At 45.7% G+C, this 18,480-nt stretch overlaps 1 protein-coding gene across 1 annotated transcript in view; it reads right to left on the minus strand.

Annotated features, from left to right (window-relative positions):
• GALNT1 (polypeptide N-acetylgalactosaminyltransferase 1) overlaps window positions 1-15,416 on the minus strand; it is a 127,894-nt gene extending 112,478 nt beyond the window's left edge. Inside the window, exons 1-2 of the mRNA XM_069958234.1 lie at window positions 15,168-15,416; window positions 6,951-7,181 (exon numbers count right to left, since the gene is read on the minus strand). Coding sequence (XP_069814335.1) covers window positions 6,951-7,086 — 136 coding nt within the window. The 5' untranslated portion in view covers window positions 7,087-7,181; window positions 15,168-15,416. The remainder of the gene's footprint in view (window positions 1-6,950; window positions 7,182-15,167) is intronic.
• Window positions 15,417-18,480: the final 3,064 nt, after the last annotated feature.

Here is an 18,480-nt window from a genome sequence, read left to right on the forward strand (position 1 = left end):
GGTTGTTGGTGCCAGAAGGGCTGGTCTGAGTATTTCAGAAACTGCTGATCTACTGGGATTTTCACGCACAACCATCTCTAGGGTTTACAGAGAATGGTCCGAAAAAGAAAAAACATCCAGGAGCGGCAGTTCTGTGGGCGGAAATGCCATGTTGATGCCAGAGGAGAATGGGCAGACTGGTTCGAGCTGATAAAAAGGCAACAGTGACTCTAATAGCCAACCGTTACAACCAAGGTAGGCAGAAGAGCATCTCTGAACGCACAGTACGTCCAACTTTGAGGCAGATGGGCTACAGCAGCAGAAGACCACCAGTTACTAGCATGGTGTACCTAATAAATATATATATAATAGTGATGTCACGATACCAGAATTTTGAGTTCGATACCAATACCAACTTTTTTTTTTTTTTTCAATGCTCGATACCAATTTGAAACTTAAATTATATTTAAGAAACAAAAAAAAACAAACAAACAAAAAAAAAAAAAAACACAAGAATAGAAATGACACACCCCCTTGTTCAGGTCAGTACGAACCAATTTATGTTCCCCTAATTTTATTACTTTAAAAATAAAGTCCCCATTATTTAAAAAAAATTAAAAACTTGCCCAACTCTGACTCACTTTTTTTTTTTTTTTATCTCAGCCTGTCTGGCTGGGAGGTGAGGGTGCATTTTTTGCGCCGTGATCTGTAGTTTTATTAAGTACCATGTTTTTATGTGGTACTGAATTTGGTGGTTTCTGTGCTTGCTCGGTTTACCGTGCTTGATCAGGAAGGTGACAGGTAGTATGGACAATAACACTTCAGCTGCTAGGGATGGGGGTTGTAGTCATGTAACACACACGTCAGATATCAGGGGGGTGATGGAGGAAGTAGTCATGTAACACACAACTGCTACCAGGGGGGAGGATAGGGACTGTAGTCATGTAACACACAACTGCTATCAGGGGGGAGGATGGGGGTTTTAGTCATGTAACACACACACCTGCTATCGGGGAGGATGGGGGTTTTAGCCATATAATACACACCAGCCAGTAGGGGGGATGATGGGGGTTGTAGCCATATAACACACACCAGCCAGCAGGGGGGATGATGGGGGTTGTAGTCATATAACACACACCAGCCAGCAGGGGGGATGATGGGGGCTGTAGTTTTACTATTCCTGATGTCAGGGCATGCTGACCACTGACCCAGCAGGGTGACCTGGATTTGTCTGTAATCTGCAGGTTACAGCCTCCCTCCCCCTCCCAGAGTCAGGCCGACTGCAAACCCCCCACATTGTTAATGTCTGCTCCGGGAGTTTCCTGCCGGCCACGGCTTCCCGCCCCTCCTCACACTCCTGCCGCCCCCACCTCATAGTCCTCCTGCTCAGATGTAGTGGCCGCATCTACTCCTGCCGCCCCCTCCTCCAGCCTTCTCCTCTCCCGGACGCGCCGCTCTCCCTCTTCTGCCCGTGACCCTGCTCTGCCCGCGTCATTAGCAGCCGGGGTCTGCTACACACAGTAGCCGACCCCTGCTGTATATGGAGCGAGCTCAGGAGGGGGGTAATGCCGCTGTCAGTGTGACAGCGGCATCTATATAGTTACATAGCCGGCACAAGCAATAGCTATGTGCCGGCTATTTGAATTTGGCACCGATGGGGGAAGAGGGTGCATGTGCCGATGTAGGCATTGCATGGTCTACAGCACTGTACTCTAAAGCCAGGAAGTCTTCCTCACCTTCCAAATCATGGCAGATCCACTTCAGGCTGGGGCTTGCATCAGGGGACAGGACTGTGGAGGTTCTCTTCATAGCTGTAACCTCTTTTTCCCCAGACACAAAGTGCTGCTATATAGGGATGGTCCGAACCTGCAGAGGTTCGGGTTCTTACGAACCCGGACTCTCGGCAATGATTCCCGCTGTCTTAAACCTCCGTGAAGAGGGTGGATACAGCCGGAGGACCGCTTGAAAAACCGGGATACAGCCACAGCCATAGGCTGTATCCCAGTTTTCCAGGCAGTCCTCCCGCTTTATCCACCCTCTCCACGGAGTTAGAAGACAGCGGGAATCATTGCCGAGAGTCCCGGTTCGCACGAACCCGAACCTCGGCAGGTTCGGACCATCCCTACTGGTATACTGTGCCCACATATGTCCTGCTCTTTCCTTCATGCTCCCTGCAGTCTCTATCAGCCCTTGTGTTTCCCATCCTCTCCATTCCTGCTATAATGCGCCTGCACTTACACTCCTGATTGGTCCATGCTGAACACACTTCCTTCTCCATTGTTGTCATGTGACCACACAGACCTTTGACAGCAGCCCTGATTGTCTATTCTAGCCTGCTGTACTACACTACAACATTATGGGGATCTGCAGTTCCATCTTGTATATCTGCTGCTGTTTTTTCAGGTTTATGCACCACATGCTGATTGCTATACTGTACAGTAACTTATAATATAACATATCCAGCTGTTTCTAAAAGTTTTTTTCCTTTGTCTTACATGTTATTCAAAATAAAAAAAAAAATCATTAGGGTGTGGAACCAATTGTCTGCATTTTAGTGATTTCTTATGGGAAAATTTGCTTTGGTTTTAAAGTGGATTTGGGTTACAAACACGATCCCGGAACGAATAATGCTTGTAATCCAAGGAAATATTATATATATATATATTTACATTTACAAGAACCTTTTTAACAAAATCCTGCACCCACTCTAAAACAGCCTTCCATTTAATACTATAACTGCAACAGCTATACATATTTTCCAGACGACTGGCGGGAAGCATGTTTCATCCACTGCCGCAAGGATACTAAGCAGCGGTTATCTGCGCCACATGATCATGGTCCCCTCTCGTGCCATCAATCATGCTTTTCATTGCATTACTAGCTTCATTAACTCCTTTCCAGCAAGTCTTTCACCTGCCTGAAATTCACACATACATCTAAGCTAGTACAATAAGAATCACATGAAGACTTGATCAGAAATTATAGCTGAAGCAATTCAGCCAACAAATAAAGATGAACAAATATATTTTAACAATAAATGATGTATTACTGCTATTTCATTTACCCTTCACTCAACTTTGAGAACAAGTTCATACTACACTGCCTCTGCACATGTTATTCAAGCTGAGCGGCCAAAAAAGATCACTAAAAATAATACAGGCAAGCCCTAATATCACGATTGCCATTGTCAATTATGTAGGTCCAACGGCGATAAAAGATGAAAGACAAATGGTTAATAAACATCAAGTGCCACAGCCTGTAGAATATACTTGGGCTACATATGCTACCATAGGCATTACTGCTGTGGCAGGATGTTTCATTCAAAGATCCCAACCACAGGGTTTTGTTGGTAACCACAGCACAGCATTTATAATAAAGTCAGGACAACGATGCAAGATCCATCTGCAAATGGATACCAATAATGTTCTCTCCATCTAGCATACCTCCCAACCGTCCCAGATTTTGCGGGACAGTCCCGTTTTCGGGGTGCTGTCCCGCGGTCCCGGAACGGCCCCCCGTGTCCCGCATTACAGAGTCACTGACTGTACCGGAAGTGATTCATGATAGAGGCTGCAGGTCACTTCCGGTACAGTCAGTGTCTCTGTACCCCGCCGCCCGCCCCAGAGGATAACGGGAGTGCGCGCTCTGCCGGGAGAGGAGCTGCTGGGACCGAAGGACAGGTGAGTTACTGGTTTATTGTTTTTTCCGCTGGGGCCACACAAATGGGGGATTGGCTACTATATGGGGGGATTGGATATTATGTGGGGCACTATATGAGGGGATTGGCTACTATGTGGGGCATATATGGGGGGATTAGCTACTATGTGGGGCATATATGGGGGGATTGGCTACTATGTGGGGCACTATATGGGGATTGGCTACTATGTGGGGCACTATATGGGGATTGGCTACTATGTGGGGCACTATATGAGGGGATTGGATACTATGTGAGGCACTATATGGGGGCATTGGATACTATGTGGGGCACTATAATGGGGGATTGGATACTATATAGGGCATTTTTGGCAGGATTGGATACTGTATAAGGCACTATTCAGTCAGCAGCATGTGGTGACTGTAGGGGAGTGGCTATGGAGGGTCGCTATGGGGTTGTGGCTATGGGGACCGCGGCGCACATGTCCCTCTTTGCAAAAGTTGGGAGGTATGATCTAGGCCCCTATTTATAAAATCCAGAAACACACTCTCTCACATACATTTAGTTACACAGGGTGAAGCATTCCCTCCATGTATCAGTAAAAAAGCATTGGCCCTATTAGATAAGGGGTGTGTGGAAAAAGTTGGCGGACAATATTTCTTTGTGTATGGTAAATATTTAGTTAGAAGACTGTCAGCAGAAAAGACCACCTGCTCCATTTAGACTAGCTTTGTGTTGTTCATGACATGGAGGCTGGAGACTGGCTGCATCCACTGCACACACAGGAGAATCTGCTTTATATCTTTCCTTATACCCTCAGAAGTCGCCCCAGGATTATGCATGACATTAGGAAGAAGCTGCTGAGCCAGATCTACTTTACACCAGTGTGATAAATAAGTTCCCTGGTGTCTGACTGGTCATTTATGATGAAGCTGGAGTCAGACCGTGATAAAATTCAGGAGTCGGAGCTGCGGCTTACCAACTCCAAAGCCCTGATTATCATATCACCACATCTCATTAACCCCTTCCCTCCTGGGCTAGTCTAAAAAACGGATGAAAGAACGCAGTGTTAACCCAGCCTAAAGGCAGCAAGAAAATGCATAGCTATGCGTAACCATCACTGTTTGCAAATGGGCAAATTACACAACTATGAGGGTTAAATATTTACTGGCATTTGGATTATGACCATTTCTTAGTTTTGCAGGTTATGAGGGAGGCATATGGACACGTACTTAGCACAACTGGATTTTTTTCGCTACATCACAACATCACCCCTGCTATGGCTTACCTGACCCAAGCATCATTTTCTGAAATTCCTTTGCCAAGAAACCATAGGAACTAAATGAGGTTCTGATCACATCACAATTATGGCCTCTGTTTAACATGCGCGATGGGAAAAGCACCGGGTCTACACATTAATCGGAGACTGTGACAGATGCTTTAAGTGTGCATGTCATTAGAAAAAAAATTTAAGTGACACTGTCACCCCCTTTTTGCATTCTGACTTCTCTACACAGGTGTAAAGAATAAATATAGCAGTTTTCATACCCTATTTTAGATCATACGTCATGGTGCTTGTTCAAGTAAAAAATGATCTATTATCAACTGCAGATTGTGCTAAGTGGGTGGGATTTCCTAGCAATAGTGTCACTTATCCCCACACACTGTGTCACAGTTGGCCCCGCCCTTCCGTGACATCATCGGCACATAGGCCCTGCCCCCTTGACGCCCATTGGTATGGGGCAACCTAGATGGGTGGGGCCTAGACCTTTAAGCCAGCCTATTACAATGGTCAGCGAGAGGGACGGGGCCTGTGTCCCTATGATGTCATGGAGGGGAGCTGTGAGCGGGGCTAAGTGGCGATGCCCCACCCACTTAGCTCAATCTGCAGTTGATAAAAGATGACTTTTTACTTGAACAAGCACTATGACGTATGATATAAAATAAGGTATGAGAAGTGCTGAATTTACCCTTTACACCTGTGTAAAAAAGTCAGAATGCAAAAAGGGGGTGGCAGTGTCACTTTAGTATGAAAGTTTTTCAGACTGCGACTGAGAACAAGTGGGAAAAGTCTGTGCTCTGTTCATCTGACCTGGATGGCCCCCAAAGACTTACATTATAAGGCTCAGGTCACAGGTTCAAATATTCCCACCCCAACCGATCCAAACTTTTGACGAAAGTTTTTTCTCGGGACAGGTACTCTAACTGTGGCGTCTACCACCCACAGCCTATTATGATGGCATCTAAGGCTGGGTTCACATTGCGTTTTGTTACATTTTGCATATACATTTTTTAGCTTCTGAAAAATATTTTGCCTTATGCTATACAGCAGAATCCATTTCCCAGAGGTCACTCATCTGCCTCCGTGCGGTCCGATCGGCGCTCTGCTCAGTGAGCCTGCAGAGGCAGGCTAAATGAGCAGATCGCCTATCACACTGATCAATGTTATGCCTATGGCATAGCAATGATCAGTGCGCATAATGTGATAATTGAATGTAAAAGTCCCACAGAGGGACTTAAAAACATGTTTAAAAAAAAAAAAAAAAAGTTAAAATCATTATTACACTACCCCCAAAGCCCCTCCCCCAATAAAAAAAAGTTAAAATCACCCCCTTTCCCATTATATAAATAAAACATATAAAAATAAATAAACATATTATACACCATAGTGTGCATAATTGTCCAATCTAGTAAAATATAACAAGTGCAGTGCAAATGCTGCCCAACATACACAACTGTGCGCCCTTTCCAGGACATATCTGGTAAATAGATGTCATAATAGCCTATAGGTGAGGTAAGCCAATGTATGACATCAGTCACTGACATGTGTTTAATGTAAGTCTGTGACAGATACAATACAGTGGCATCCATCATGCCTATGCTTCCAGGTAAATAAATAAAATAAAATGTATAATACTATGTATATTTCATTTATCAAATTCTGGTGGATGGAACAGTGTAGTCTACTATGTTATTCCATCCTACTAGGCAGACAGAGGCCAAAAGGACACACTGTTGGTCCTGTTTGACCAACAAACCCCTGAAGACATATTTACTGTTTAGTTTTTTGTCATACTTGCTTAATATGTAAAAAACAAACAAAAAAAACATGGTGTAAACAGGACACTAAATTTTTCACCTGGTGCCCTTACTGATCAGAAATGTCACATACCTCGAGTAACATCTATCTACAGCTAATGGAAAATACCAATATAGGACCAATACCACAGTATCAGTGTGCTTTTCAACATAGAAAAATACTACATCCAAGCCCATCAGATGAATACAACATGTGACAAGAAAAGTGTACACTCACCATCTCCGGCAGGCAGGCCCCGTTCTTTATCTTCACATTTGTTGCATTCGCTGAAGTACAGTAATAGAAATATATCCAAGAAGACCCAAACCAATGAGGTGGCCAAGACCACCTTAAAATAAGCAAATTTTTTCATAGCAAGAATAAAAATAAAAATATATTAAAAAATGTTGTCACAAAAATAAAGGACAGCTGAGTATCCTAGATCCAGCTTCATCAGTCTTCTATACACTGCAAGAAAAAAAGAGAGAATATAAATTATAGTGAGAGAACGAGAAACCTACAACACCTCCATTATCAGTCACATCCAGCAAGGGTAAAAACCTCCAGTCCTGACGCGCACACACAGGCTGATCCTCTACTTAAATAAATGCTTTCTTCTTGGTGATGACAGAGTCCAATCTAAGGTTCAATGAGGTTTCTACTCGGAAAGTGCCCTACTTTCATCATACAAGTAAAATGTGTGTGTTTTATTTTCATCAAAAAAAAAAAAAATCCAGTGTACCCCAGATTTAGCCTATTTATCCTGTTATGTGGTGCAGTGATGGCAGCTCATGTCTGACCAGATGACACTGGCACCTACCGATAAGGAATATGGCAAAATGCCAAAATACTAGCATTGAGCATGCGTAGAAAACCCCTTTAAGGGGGGAATTTATTAAGATCAGAATCTCTTACAAGCCTCTTAATAAAACTGGCACATCTCCCACAACTGTCTATGTGTTGGACTTGGAAATCTACTCCATAAAGGAATTTAATGTGAAATCTGCTATGTGCCATAGAAAACACAGTTTGGGGTCAAGTGTAAGGATCCTTTTACACAACCCAATATGAGAACGTGCAAAGACACAAACAAGCACTGATCAGCAAAATCGGCACTCGTTTGCAGTGCCTAAGGTCACTGTATTAATGGTGCGACCATTTAAATGTATTGCACAGTCGTGCTATCGGCCGCACATACGCTTACACAGGGAGATGTGCAGCCGGCAGCAATAAATTTTATCGCCTGCACAAAACATGCGATCAGCTGACGCAATGGTCAATTTTCGGCCGGAGCAGCTCTCCTAGCAATAATGAACCCTTATAAAAGGCCCTTAAGCCTAAATTCTTTATAGAACCCACAAGGTCACTGCAGTGCTGCCGCATCCAAGGGCACAATTTGAGGTCCCCTCCCCCCACATTTCATTTTAAAGGGGTTATCCAGCGCTGCAAAAACATGGCTACTTCCTTCCAGAGACAGCCCCACTCTTGTCTCCAGCTTGGGCAGGTTGTGCTGCGCAGTTCCATTGAAGTGAATGGAGCGTAATTGCAAATCGCACCTGAACTGGAGACGAGAGTCGTGTTGTCTCTGAAAGAAAGTGGCCATGTTTCTGTAGCACTGGATAACCCCTTTAATGGAGAAAAAAAAAACTCAGGAGGGAACAAAAAAAAGAACACTACACACATACCGGTATCTGCCCTGCAGGACTTTCAGCTTACGGTGTGCAGCAAATTCTGATACAATACTATTAGTTACCTAACAGAGGTGCCATTACTTTGAGCAGGCATTTATAAGGGCAAGAGCCTAGCAGACAACCAACACTCAATTCATTTGTCAGCAACTTGTGACATGTGGCAGTAAATCTATAACTCAAGTATACTATGGAAAGTGGGAATATAAAGTGAGCAAACAGAGCTGCCGGGCCCACACCCACAGCACATGTGTAAACCTCTGTGTCTAGATTAAAAGCAGTCATGTTGCTGGGGGCAGGGGCACAAATGATCTTCACATTTCCTGTCTGTAAAGCGTGGTGACCCCAGCCAGTGAAGAAATCACACATTTCACAGCTAGGCTAGGACTTCCTTCAGCACTTCACATCATCGAGGTTACACAGATAACGGCTGGAAATGATATTATAGGTGACATGTCGGCTTCATACAATGCACATCCCAGCCGGTCACTTCTCTGCAGAGCCATTGTGCTGGAGATGGGAGCAGCATTCCGCTGACTTTCAGCCGCACACTTCCTCAGTGTTACTCATCTGGAAGGTGAGGTTGCCAGCTGCTACAATACATGATTCACCAGTGAAACATTATGGCTTCTTATGCGGAAGGCAAAGTTCTGCAAATTTATATGGGGTGAAATCACTACATGTTACGAAATGGTGAGATGTGACAGCGGTGTGTGCGGGGGCTACCTCCATGAATATGCAGAGCTGTGCATCATATAACATAGTCTGCACTAAGCACCAGTAACTAAAGCTTCCATCATACACAAGAGTACACTGCTGCAAACTATAGACCAATGGGGATCACCACAACTACAGGAACATAGAGTCCCCCGCTCATCCATCCTGCTAGTATAAAGCCCTGAGATGGTTTGTGGGTAATCTGCAATACAAGTAGACACCCAGCTATCACTATTCCCTAAAGGTATATCCACTAGTCACACTGGCTCCCTGTCTTCAGGGACTGTCACATGGCAGGATTTTGGTCAGTACTTTTATTAAGCTAAGACCATGAGGATAAACAATGGAAAGATCAGCACTTCTTGGTATCTATTCTCATTCTGTGTTGGCTTACAAATACTGATGCAAAGTAATGTACTCAGACTCTTTTTACAGCGCATAGGGCCCCTATTGTACCACTGTACACCATTGATCTCATTTATTTATAGACACACACAGGAGATTTATCAAACATAGTGTAAAGTGAAACTGGCTCAGTTGCCCCTAGCAACAAATCAGATTCCACCTTTCATTTTACAAAGAGTCTGTAAGGAATGAACAGTGGAATCTGATTGGTTGCTAGGGGCAACTGAGCCAGTTTCACTGTACACCATGTTTGATAAATCTCCCCCACTGGGCTCTCCCTACATGTATCTCTGTACTGATGCTACACAACTACACACCCGCAAGTATGGACTGTATAGGACACATTAAAGTACAAACCCATGAATGGCACGGTCCATGCATTTGCCCAGAGCCTGGACTGCAAAAAAAATAGGACCTGCACATTTAGGCTGGGTTCACACTACGAATATTTCAGTCAGTATTGTGGTCCTCATATTGCAACCAAAACCAGGAGTGGATTAAAAACACAGAAAGGATCTGTTCACACAATGTTGAAATTGAGTGGATGGCCGCCATATAACAGTAAATAACGGCCATTATTTCAATATAACAGCCGTTGTTCTAAAATAACAGCAAATATTTGCCATTAAAAGGCGGCCATCCACTCAATTACAACATTGTGTGAACAGAGCCTTTCTGTGTTTTCAATCCAATCCTGGTTTTGGTTGCAATATGAGGACCACAATACTGACTGAAATATACGTAGTGTGAACCCAGCCATACAGTGTATTTTGTGGCCTGGGCTGTATAGACCTTATCTGCTTTACAAGTGCATGATCCATGACTGCGCGTTTCAGTCTTGCACACAGATATGGACCTGACATGGGGCACATTATTTAATGGATTGTGCATCAAGCAGGAATAGGGATGAGAGGGGGAGCAAGGAGATATTCAAGCTTGCTGCAGCTTGAACAAAGCCTTTGACTCCTTATACTATAGAATAAAAGTATTTTTTTGTAAGTTATGGTAGCACAGATGAATCAGACTTGAATGCTGTCTAAGAGTATATGCACACAGAGTAATTCTCGAGAAAAACTCTGTGCGGAATACACCACTCACTCCCTGCGTGCTCCCACCTGAATTTCCCCCTGTCACATACAGTAGGCTCCATCATATGCTTGATAAGACAATTCTTTGGGCGGACAGCGGAATCCGCTGGATTATATAATGGAGCCTATGAAGCCAGCGGAGAGGGAAGCAGGAGAATGCGGGACAAGCGGCAGTTTGCACATGGAGTATTCAGTGAGAGTTACTCCATGTACATATACCCTGAACTAGGTCAGTTTTTCAGACGAGTGTAATAGATGCATCTGTATAATGGTTGAGATGAGCGAATTTACAGTACAAACCAAGCAAACCACTTTGTTAGCTCAGCAATCTGCTTATCAGCCTGCTGCCTGCTCCATGGCGCTCACCTTGGGTACCTGGAAAAGCTGGATCCAGTCCTAGGAGAAGTCTCCCAAGACTGGATACCGCTTATCCAGGCACTCAGGGAGGAGCAGCATGGACTTGAAAAGCAGCAGGCTGATAAGCAGATTGCCAAGCTAAGTGGTTTGCTTGGTTTGTACTGAACATCCACTAGTTACAAACCCTGGAACGAGTCTAATGTCCTAACCTGAAAGCACTGTAGGGATCATGGTTGGACCAGGACTTGCAAAAAATTGTTTATTACAGTCATCTGAAACTGACCTAGGTTTATTCACATCATAGTATTGTCACAGTTATTACTGCAACTTTTAGTCAAACTGTGACTAAAAGCAAAAACCCTTCACAGTGAACCCAGGGCCAGCACCCATTGGGTGCCAACATAGTCTCTGTACACTGTAGTATATTTTCGATGCACACAGCTTTGTATATATCCCATCCGGGCGATCCAGCTGATACATACACTTATCCTTTCATATGCCATATAACATGACATATTAAACAGTCTTTATACTGACTTATGGCATGTGTTTTCTGTGGGGCTATATAACTATAATATCCAGAACCAAGAGAAAGCAGTCCTGTAAATAATAAAGATGACCCATTTGTAGTAGCTGCCCCCTGAATCTCACATAGGAACATTGCAATATACACATGCACGGCCCTAAAGTAACAGGGGTTACATACTTATCCCTATATACCAAGAAGTGCTGCAGCATCTTTACTCTAGCTCCTACTTTATGAAACCGGTATTCACATGGGAAATTATAAAACACAGTTGCCTATATGTTACAGGATGATAGCATTAAAGAAACCATAACTATATGTGCATGTGTGATGCCACGCTAACCCCAAGAGCAGATCTTCAAGCTAAGGGACACAACTAGAAGGCGCACACAGCAGGGAGCAGTGCTGGCAGGGTAGTCATGGCTCCAGCACATCTCCTCATGGGAACTGGATGAGTAACAGAACTTAGGAGAAGTCTTGAGAAAAGAGGAAGTGTTCTCCTGTAACATGTGATCCCCATAGCCAGGCAATTCCGCAATGGGCATGCCTCTCTGATGGCCTACGTATACACCACATCACTTAGAGGTGAGATTGGATAGGGCAGGCCTGAAGTTCTCCAGCAGCAGTGTACTCCCCTTCTCCTGAATGGAGTGCTATAGTATGAAGGCCGGCGTACAGGATCTACACCAATACACTATTCATTAAACTCATTTGGGTTAATGCCAGATATACACCTTCATTTCTAAATAGAAGGTTTGGTAAAGCTGGGGGTTATACCCATAGACCTGGGGGTTATACCCATAGGAACAATATTCCACAGGATTCACCATTACACCAGTATACCCAGCAGCCTGCTTCTACAGGAACCACTACCACCCATAGGGGCACATATCAATGAACTAATGGCCCTATTCCACGGAACGTTTGTCGTTCATAAATTCGCTAAAACGACCGCTCGTTGACGATTAATGCACGACTATATTTTGCGAACAACAACATATAACACGTGAACGATAACGATTACTTTGCGGTCGTTACATGCTCGTTTAAAACGTTCGCCGGGGTGATAATGTAGGCGGTGAATTCAAGTTGGAGGTGTGACAGAGGTGTGACAGAGGTGTGTCAAAACCTTGAAAAAAAAGGAAATTTGATACTGTCCAGCCTACTGTACAGCTTGTAGTCTCCATTTTGATCATTGTCTTTTGAGCTGCATAGAGCTAACCACATTGGGATTGTAGGTGATTCAATTTTTCATCACAATTTGAAATATGCTTCTTTAAAAAAAAAAAAAAAAAAAAAAATACTGTCATCGTATACATTCATTGAAAATGGTTAAATTTAAAATACCTTGTAGCACAATTATCCATTGATAAATCGAAGTGATTATAGAAAAGGTGATAAAATTACGAACGAATCGACGCGAGTGAAGGCACGGTGAAATGAAATGAAATGGATGCGAAGGAATGCAAAGTGGTCGTGTCCTTGTTTTAACGTACGAATAGAAAACATTTCAAGCCTATGACGTATCAATAGAACACGCCTCGACAATACGAACGTTACTCCACGTGGTATGAGCACGCGCTACTTTAATAGTACAAACGAACGAATCAAAGTTGTTGAGCTAATTGATAATTTGAATACAACACACCTAGTTTTTCAACACATTAAGTGAACGATTTAACGATTTCTAATTCAACAAAACGATTAGCGAATTATCGTTGAAAGACTAACGATTTTTTTTCAACATGCTGAAAAACATTTTATAACGACTGAACGACGATTTTGCTGTAGTCGTTCGATCGTTTACATCTATTCCACGGAACGATTATCGTTAACGAGCGGTCGTTTTAGCGAATTTATGAACGACAAACGTTCCGTGGAATAGGGCCATTAAGGTCATTCACACCCCACCCCAGAAATAACTATGCCATCACGCATCAAATAACCAGATACCATACACCACATGTATGATGATACATCTATAGGAATGGATAGTTTACTATATAGGGATAAGAGTTTACTATACATATATGATGATAGAACCATAGTGCTGGATAGCCTGATGCTATACACCACATGGATGATGATACGTCCATAGTGATAGATAGCCTAATGCCATACACCATGGGTCTCTAAACTGCGGCCCTCCAGCTGTTGCAAAACTACATTTCCCATCATGCCTGGACAGCCAAATCCAAAACTTTAGCTGTCCAGGCATGGTGGGAGTTGTAGTTTCCCAAAAGCTGGAGGGCCGCAGTTTGGAGACCCATGCCATACACCATGTATGATGATACAACCATAGTGCTGGATAGCCTGATGCTATACTATACATGTATGATGATACAACCATAGTGCTGGGTACCCTGGTGCTATACTATACATGTATGATCTCTGTTATAGAGCCTAGGCCAGGGCTCAGGGAAGGAGGAGGAAGGAGGCAGCCAGGACACAGCCTGCTCTCTATGGAGCCGGGCACCTAATGTAACTTACCAGAAACTTTATTAAATATGTAAAACATGGTAAAGATCCAGAGCCAAAGGCCACGGCGGGGCCGAGCTCCGGGACCGTCAGGGGGTCACCCGGTGCCGGGGTAGCCTGCGTATGCGCACACCGGGAGAGCCGCTCACAATGAGCCATCTGTTCCCAGGAAGGTAAGCGCAGCCCCGGGCACACAAGCAGGCGCCGGACTCCGGACACAAGTGCTGGTGAGCACACAGACACACACAGGTGCTGGTGAGCACACAGACGCGGCACAGACACACACACACAAGTGATGGTGAGCACACAGACGCGGCACAGACACACACAAGTGATGGTGAGCACACAGACGCGACGCGGCACAGACACACACACAAGTGCTGGTGAGCACACAGACGGGGCACACACACAAGTGATGGTGAGCACACAGACAAGTGATGGTGAGCACACAGACGGGGCACACACACACAAGTGATGGTGAGCACACAGACGGGGCACACACACACACACACACACACAAGTGATGGTGAGCACACAGACACAGCACACACACACACACACAAGTGATGGTGAGCACACAGACGAGGCACACACACACAAGTGATGGTGAGCACACAGACGAGGCACACACACACAAGTGATGGTGAGCACACAGACGAGGCACACACACACAAGTGATGGTGAGCACACAGACACAGCACACACACACACAAGTGATGGTGAGCACACAGACACAGCACACACACACACACAAGTGATGGTGAGCACACAGACACGGCACGCACACACAAGTGATGGTGAGCACACAGACGGGGCACACACACACACACAAGTGATGGTGAGCACACAGACACAGCACACACACACACACACAAGTGATGGTGAGCACACAGACACGGCACGCACACACAAGTGATGGTGAGCACACAGACACGGCACGCACACACAAGTGATGGTGAGCACACAGACACAGCGCACACACACACACGTGATGGTGAGCACACAGACACGGCACGCACACACAAGTGATGGTGAGTGAGCACACACACACACACACGTGATGGTAAGCGCACAGACACGGCACGCACACACAAGTGATGGTGAGTGAGCACACACACACACACGTGATGGTAAGCGCACAGACACGGCACACACAAGTGACAGCACTTCCACCACTTCTCCACAAGCCGCTCACCTGTCACTGCTCCCGCGGCTCCGCCATACTCCGCGCCCTCTCCGCTCACTCCGGACACACTTTCCGCGGCTTCCTGTAATCCATAGGCAATACGCCGGGAAAACACACACAATCGGTTTCCCTTCAATAACCAAGCAGTCCGTTCAGCAATGCCTGGCTCTTTCCCGTCCCCCCCTCTACGGTGCGCCCCACAGGACACACTACCTCAGCCTGCCCTAGCAACGCGTCACAGGCGAAAACGCTCTCTAGCCCTCCTCCAAGGGGCGTGACTGCTTGTGACGTCACCACTGTCCGGCCTGACCCCCTGCTGAGAAGGCTAGGCGGGGTGACGTCACGAGTGCTGAGGGCTGTGGTGAGATCATGCTGGGACTGTATAGGCGTATTCTACGTGTACACTACTGTAGCTGCAAGGCTGCGGGAAGACGTTACAGAGGATGGACGGAGGAGGAGGAGGGAGTAAGGGGGATTCACCATGGCTGTGCCGGGCTCGGGTATGAGAAATTCCTGTACAACATTTCTGTTTTCACATTTAAAGGTGAAATTAGAGTAAAATAGAACTTCTGATCTTTATTTTCTTATCCCATAATAAATGTTTCTGTTTTGCGTCAGTGGCATAACATGCATCTTAGTATCTGCTGTCTCTGTATGAGCCCATCCAGCAAAGTACAGCAGGCAGCAGCAGAGGCATCTGCCACCTCTCTGCCCGCACAGTGCAGTGGTCACCTCTAGGTGCCAGGGCGGTGGGTGCCCTATCATCACACCTGTACTGTATGGACCAGCTTATTCCAAGGGATTGAGGTCAGGACTCTACCAGTATGGCTTCTGCTCTGTGTACTGGGCACAGTTATGCTGGAACTGACAACAGCCAAACTACTACTACAATTGTCCAAAATGTCTGCGTACACGGAAGCACTACGATTCCCTTCTACTAGAACTAAGGGGCCCAAGCCAACCCCTGAGAATCAGCCCTATACCATCTAACCTCCAACACCCAACTGTACAGCTGGCACAATGCAATCGGGCAGGTATTTCTCTCTGGGCATTCACCAACCCCACACTTGTCCGTCAGACTGCCAGACAGAGATGAGCGGTCACACACCACCTTTCCACTGCTTTGCACCACTGACACTGTGCATTGTCCTTACTCATGTAAGGCTTGCAGGGGCGGATTAACTTCACCATAGGCCCCGGGCTGTTGACCAAGCCTGGGCCCCCCAACCCCACTGTAACAATGGCAATACTAGCACGGTGTTCATAGTACAGGATACATAATATCATGATGCCCTAAATTGTGCAAAACTGGTAAAAAAAAAAAAAAACAGCCATTCTTTGCAAATCATGGCAGAACTGTGGCCAGGAGACAATACACCACTGAAAGTATAACTCTTTTTGGGTGGCCACGGGCCCCTCAGGAGCTCGGGGCAGGGTCGGCTTACTCAGGCTTACTTGCCCACCCGCAGCATAGCAATGGAGGCATATTATGTTTACCATATGGGGACACAGAGCAGCCTGAATACTATATTATACTGGCATTTATTGGGCATACCAGCTTATATGGGAACACAGAGGGGGCATTGTTAGTGTGTGGAGCAATACATGGCGAATTTGTATAGAGATGATGATGATCCTGGAGCAAGGAGCCTAAAATGTTTGACAGATCCTGTGGGGATAAGTCGTGGCCCGAGAAATCATGATGGGCAGAGCCAGACGGAGAAGAAAAGGAACAGAGAAGCCGCCTCCTGTGAGTTACTGCACTACAGTCAGTTATAAGTCTGTGATCCCCCACACAGAATGGAGAGATAAATATACACACTCATACAGGAGGATAATAAGTATAAAATACACTGCTGATCACCTACACAGAATCGAGAGATAGAGACCCTCTAACAATGATGCCACACAATTTGCTATACAAAGGGGCCCGCTGAGGCTCTCTCGACCAAGGGCCCAAAAAAACCTGGAGCCGGCCCTGGCTCAGGGCCTTGGGCTTCCCCCCGAAAAGGACCTATTATAATCTGCTACTGAAGGCTTGTATGCAGCTGCTTAGCCAGGGAAACCCATGCCATGAAGCGCCCAGTGTCTACGTTTCTCCTTGACGAGTGCACCATTAAGACTTTTGGTCCCACTGTAATAGACGTCTCACTATCCAGCCAGCACCCTGCTTATTACTGAAAAGGCAAAACCCCGAAATACCTGTCCACAGATGGGGAATCTTTCCCTCTGGAGTTCTTTCTGTCACGGCATACATTCCTACTCATGTCCTAAGACTGCAAGTTGGAGTGAGACACTGACTTTAAGAAGAAATGTAGGAGACCGCACATCCAAAGTGAAAGTGTCCACTTTAAGGCTGCATTCCCACGTTCCGTGATCCTGACGGATCACGGACGCGGAATGCATGTACCGGAGACCCCTGCGCCCGGACAGCATCTGTAATTAGATGCTGGGAGCGGGGGAGACTGTATTCATAAGCGCCGCGCTGTAGTAACAGCACCGGGCGGCTGATTCATTATAGCGTGGCGCTTATGAATACAGTCTCCCCCGCTCCCAGCATCTAATTACAGATGCTGTCCGGCCGCGGGGAGGATTCCGGTACATGCATTCCACGTCTGTGATCCGTCAGAATCACGGAACGTGGGAATGCAGCCTTAATATCACACCAGTGCGCGATGTTTCGGCTACAAACAGCCTTTTTCCAGCAGTGAAAAAAAGGCTTTTTGTAGCCGAAACGTTACGCACTGGTATGATATTAAAAGTGGACACTTTCACTTTGGATGTGCTGTCTCCTACATTTAGTCTTGGATTGGATTAAAGGGGTTATCCAGCGCTACAAAAACATGGCCACTTTTCCCCCTACTGTTGTCTCCAGTTCAGGTGCAGTTTGCAATTAAGCTCCATTTACTTCAATAGAACTGAGTTTCCAAACTAGAGACAACAGTAGGGGGAAAGTGGCCATGTTTTTGTAGCGCTGGATAACCCCTTTAACAGCCTTGGGCCAGTTAGTGAGACGAGCACCCACCCATTCACCAATTTAGACTGTGCTGCTGTTTTCCTCTTTGAGAATCTTTGAGACCCTTCCAGGAGCAGGCTAATTTTGGCCTTAGGGTATATTCACACGGGCGGGGGCGCAGCGAGAATCTCGCTGCGAGCCCGGCAGGTCCTGTCAGTTCCCATAAACTACATACTTGCTGCGGTCTAAACGACCGCAGCGAGTATGTAATTATACCGCGCTTAACCCCTTCTACTCCCGCCGGCTCCCCCGCTGTAAGCAGCATACATTACCTGTCCTTGCTGCACGGGTCCGGCGTCCTGCTCT

The sequence above is a fragment of the Dendropsophus ebraccatus genome, chromosome 2 (assembly GCF_027789765.1).
Source record: "Dendropsophus ebraccatus isolate aDenEbr1 chromosome 2, aDenEbr1.pat, whole genome shotgun sequence".
Lineage (NCBI taxonomy): Eukaryota > Metazoa > Chordata > Amphibia > Anura > Hylidae > Dendropsophus > Dendropsophus ebraccatus.